At 35.2% G+C, this 4,661-nt stretch overlaps 2 protein-coding genes across 3 annotated transcripts in view; both read left to right on the top strand.

The window, feature by feature from the left end:
* The window catches only part of LOC107657761 (sorting nexin-7-like), a 20,466-nt gene extending 19,254 nt beyond the window's left edge, over positions 1 to 1,212 (top strand). For both annotated transcript variants that reach the window (XM_016445984.1, XM_016445985.1), the window contains one exon: positions 139 to 1,212. In XM_016445984.1, coding sequence (XP_016301470.1) covers positions 139 to 216 — 78 coding nt within the window. In that variant the 3' untranslated portion in view covers positions 217 to 1,212. The remainder of the gene's footprint in view (positions 1 to 138) is intronic.
* A 3,083-nt stretch (positions 1,213 to 4,295) lies between these two features.
* The window catches only part of LOC107657738 (uncharacterized), a 9,560-nt gene continuing 9,194 nt past the window's right edge, over positions 4,296 to 4,661 (top strand). Inside the window, exon 1 of the mRNA XM_016445964.1 lies at positions 4,296 to 4,410. Within this exon, the coding sequence (XP_016301450.1) occupies positions 4,325 to 4,410 (86 nt within the window). The 5' untranslated portion in view covers positions 4,296 to 4,324. The remainder of the gene's footprint in view (positions 4,411 to 4,661) is intronic.

Genomic DNA, 4,661 nt, shown 5'->3' with positions numbered 1-4,661 from the left:
ATTATTACAAATTAGATTATGTATTTTAAAATGAGTATATATTGTATAATTTATACATTTATAATTCTATAATTTAAATTGATTATTTTTATTTATTACATTGCTTCTTCCATTGCTTGTGTATATGTTCTCTTGCAGTGTTTGGCTGTATGGGAGTCGTTCTTGCATTCTCAAAGGACAGACGCTGAAGGAAATGGAAAGGTTGACTTTTCCTAATCTCTCATGGTGCTTTTATCTGAACGGGACCACCAAAGATGCTTTTATTCCTGCAGAAGCCAATAAGATTCATATTTAGAGACTGAGGCACCAAAGAGAGGGACAGTCACCCTGTACAAACATCTCCCAGCATGCACCAACTCAACCAGAGAGATCGAAATGAAAGGAGAATTGTCTCTGTCATCAGTACGCTTGGCCCACGTTTGAATTCTTTTGATAATGGGGGAAAATGATATTGCCAAATCTTTTATACTGAGAACTATTTTTCATTTTTGTTTATATAAATACAACACATGAGATGGAAGAAAAAAAAGAATGCAATTCCTGGAAAATGAAGATGCACACATTATGGCTTTATTGCATCATCTGACCTTTCTAGTGAGGATTTTATCCATATGATGTTTGCGATTCATATGTCCTGCCCTTTTGCAGATCAATGCAAATGCTGTTTACCTCTTATCAGAGCTTCCTCGCTGCAAAAACCATTCGATTAGTGTATAAATAAATATAAATGCACTCTGAATGAATGCATTTCTTGCACTGGACTGAATTCATCATTGTGCTATTCCATTCAGGTTACTGAAGCTGCATCTTTATGCAAAAATCATATATTGAAGAAGATGCTGACATTCCAGAATTGTTTACATGTTATTGTAGTGCATAAATCAAAAGAATTTATTTACCTGTTGCCTTTGAATATGAAATGAGTGTATTGTTTTAGATACTTCCATATGATTTTGAATGCGGTGCACTAATATCAGAAAGTGTAATAAATTGCAACCTGATTTAAAGCTATGCTTTTACAGTTCGTTAGTGAATTTAATGTCTGGGATTTATCTATGTATTCTTGGAATAGCTGTAAAGAAGATTATTGAAAAGATGATCGAAAGAAGTCTTGTGGTGTGTGTTTTTATTCTCTCTCAAGGGAAAATAAGCAAACGGTTCGGTATGTTGGATCCTAAACTGGGTTACCATCACAGCTTGATCACATGAAACATTAAAGAGCTCTTTAAATAACTGTGCCATAAAATTATTACTTCATTTATTAGAGGAGTTGATTAAATGTGAAATATATGGTGTGCTTTAGGGTTAATTCTGGTGTCTTCAAACCGGTTCTTTTTGTAAGTTAAAAACATATAATACAATCACAAACAAATGACTCTTGCAACAGGTTCTTTTTAGTGAATGAAATACATACAGCACAAGTATAGCCTGATTCACAAACAAATTACTTGTATTAACTAGTTATTTTTAGTGATACAAAGACAAAGTGCATCCTATGTAGTACAATTCACAAACTGATGACGCTCATGAACAGGTTATTTTTAGTGAAGTGAAATCAAAAGCATACAGCGCAAACAATATAGCCTGATTCACAAACAAATGACTCTTATGAATAGGTTATTTTTAGTGAATCAAAAGCATATAGTGCAAACAATGTAGCCCGATTCACACACAAATGACTCTTATGAACAGGTTCTTTTAGTGAATCAAAAGCATATAGTGCAAACAATGTAGCCCGATTCACACACAAATGACTCTTATGAACAGGTTCTTTTAGTGAATCAAAAGCATATAGTGCAAACAATGTAGCCCGATTCACACACAAATGACTCTTATGAACAGGTTCTTTTAGTGAATCAAAAGCATATAGTGCAAACAATGTAGCCCGATTCACACACAAATGACTCTTATGAACAGGTTCTTTTAGTGAATCAAAGCATACAGTGCAAACAATGTAGCCTGATTCACAAATTAATGACTTATGAACAGATTATTTTTGGTGAATCAAAAGCATAAAATGCAACCAATGTAACCTGATTCACGAACAAATGACTCTCATGAACAGGTTCTTTTAGTGAATCAAAAGCATATAGTGCAAACAATGTAGCCCGATTCACACACAAATGACTCTTATGAACAGGTTCTTTTAGTGAATCAAAAGCATACAGCGCAAACAATATAGCCTGATTCACAAACAAATGACTCCTATGAATAGGTTATTTTTAGTGAATCAAAAGCATACAGTGCAAACAATGTAGCCCGATTCACACACAAATGACTCTTATGAACAGGTTCTTTTAGTGAATCAAAGCATACAGTGCAAACAATGTAGCCTGATTCACAAATTAATGACTATTATGAACAGATTATTTTTAGTGAATCAAAACAGTGCAAACAACGTAACCTGATTCACGAACAAATTACTCTTATGAACAGATTATTTTTGGTGAATCAAAAGAATACAATGCAACCAATGTAACCTGATTCACAAACAAAAGACTCTTATGAACAGATTATTTTTGGTGAATCAAAAGCATACAATGCAACCAATGTAACCTGATTCACGAACAAATGACTCTTATCAACAGATTCTTTTTGTTGAATCAAAAGCATACAGTGCAACCAATGTAACCTGATTCACAAACAAAAGACTCTTATGAACAGATTATTTTTGGTGAATCAAAAGCATACAGTGCAACAAACGTAACCTGATTCACGAACAAATGACTCTTATGAACAGATTATTTTTTGGTGAATCAAAAGCATACAATGCAACCAATGTAACCTGATTCATGAACAAATGACTCTTATCAACAGATTCTTTTTGTTGAATCAAAAGCATACAGTGCAACCAACGTAACCTGATTCACAAACAAAAGACTCTTATGAACAGATTCTTTTTGGTGAATCAAAAACATACAGTGCAACAAACGTAACCTGATTCACGAACAAATGACTCTTATGAACAGATTATTTTTTGGTGAATCAAAAGCATACAGTACAACCAATGTAACCTGATTCACGAACAAATGACTCTTATCAACAGATTCTTTTTGGTGAATCAAAAGCATTAGCTCTGCCTTGAAGTTGATGAATTTGTGAATTTGGCCAATTTAGCACTACTTTTGCTTGGCTTAGGAAAAACTCACCCTTTAAGCACCTATGAAAGATCATTTTGAGAGATAATTGATATCTCACAGTTTTTCAAGTCCATTCAGTTTCTCCATCAGATTTCTCCCTGGACCACTGAAGTCCATTCATGTGGACATGAATACTCCAGAAGCCTGGAATGGAAAAAGGAAAACCAAGCCCAGACTTGTCCCAATCCAAGACGCAACACTTTTACCAAATGTACTCTGCGCACCCGCAGACTTAATCACTATTGTCTCTGGCAGAAGCACATATGTCAGTGTCTCCACAGCAATATTCATTTACTATTTGGGTTGTAAGTAAGTGCGCAACGACTGTAAAAGCACATGAATTCTATTCCACGGCGCTTTCATTTTTCGCTGCCATCAGCAGCAGCTGTTCCCTGACTCAAGCATCTGAGCCTTCGCTGGCAGAAAGCAGCTCTGCTCTGGGCTTTCCTCATGGAGACTTGGAGAAGGGAAGTACATGCATGCCTGAGTGACCAGATGGATCAAACAGCCTCAGGGAAGCCCGCAGTTTCCTTCCACTCGTCATGCTTCTATCTGTTCCTTTCAGTATCTTCAAGCACTTGACTTCAGTGTGACTAAAGAGAAACTGCCAGAGGACGATTTCAAATACTGCCATTTCAAAGCTAAAAGTAGATTTTTGTATTCCAAAGAAGAAAAAAAAAGTGTAACTATTTTTAAATACATTTTGATTTTATTGTCCTCATTTTATTAAATATGAATTATTAGTAGTAATAATTATAATAATAATTAATGTATACATGTATTAGATACATGTCTGTTTGTGACCAGATGGATCAAACAGCCTCAGGGAAGCCCGCAGTTTGCTTCTATCTGTTCCTTTCAGTATCTTCAAGCACTTGACTTCAGTGTGACTAAAGAGAAACTGCCAGAGGACGATTTCAAATACTGCCATTTCAAAGCTAAAAAGCTTAATGGAGTTCTCTTCGCCTTAGATGTTTCTCCTCACACTGCAGAAGAAATAAAATACATTACATACATTAAGAGCAGCTATATACAGTAATGTTTTTGGTAAGTTTTGTTGAGGTATCAGCTGTTGGCAGTGGGAAGGCCGCTGTCAAACGTCACCTTGACCAGTTACTGAAGCGTGTCCAAGTTCCTGGTTACTGTTGTGTCTCGTGTGTGTAATTATGGTGTTGGGTGTAAACATGACCATGTTAAAGCGTTCAGAAGAGACCACGAGACAAACGCGTGCCAACATGCAGCTCATGGAAAATAAACCGAAGACTAAAAGGTACAGTTATTAGCTTCTTTTGACTATTATGCTTCCTAAAATTTACTCAATATTGATCTGCATATTAAATCACTTAAAGGGACAGTTCATCCAACAACAACAAGAACAAAAAAAATTAATATATATATATATAATTATATATTATATATAATTATAATTCTGTCATTTAATCACCCTCATGTCATTACAAACTCGCTTGACTTTAGAAAACAATATGGCCCACAAGTCGTATGGACTAATGTAAGAATCAC

This window comes from Sinocyclocheilus anshuiensis, unplaced genomic scaffold, assembly GCF_001515605.1.
Source record: "Sinocyclocheilus anshuiensis isolate Anshui unplaced genomic scaffold, SAMN03320099.WGS_v1.1 scaffold119, whole genome shotgun sequence".
In the NCBI taxonomy this organism is placed as follows: domain Eukaryota; kingdom Metazoa; phylum Chordata; class Actinopteri; order Cypriniformes; family Cyprinidae; genus Sinocyclocheilus; species Sinocyclocheilus anshuiensis.
The sequence above is the reverse complement of the archived record's forward strand: the minus strand, read 5'-3'. Positions and strand labels throughout refer to the sequence as shown.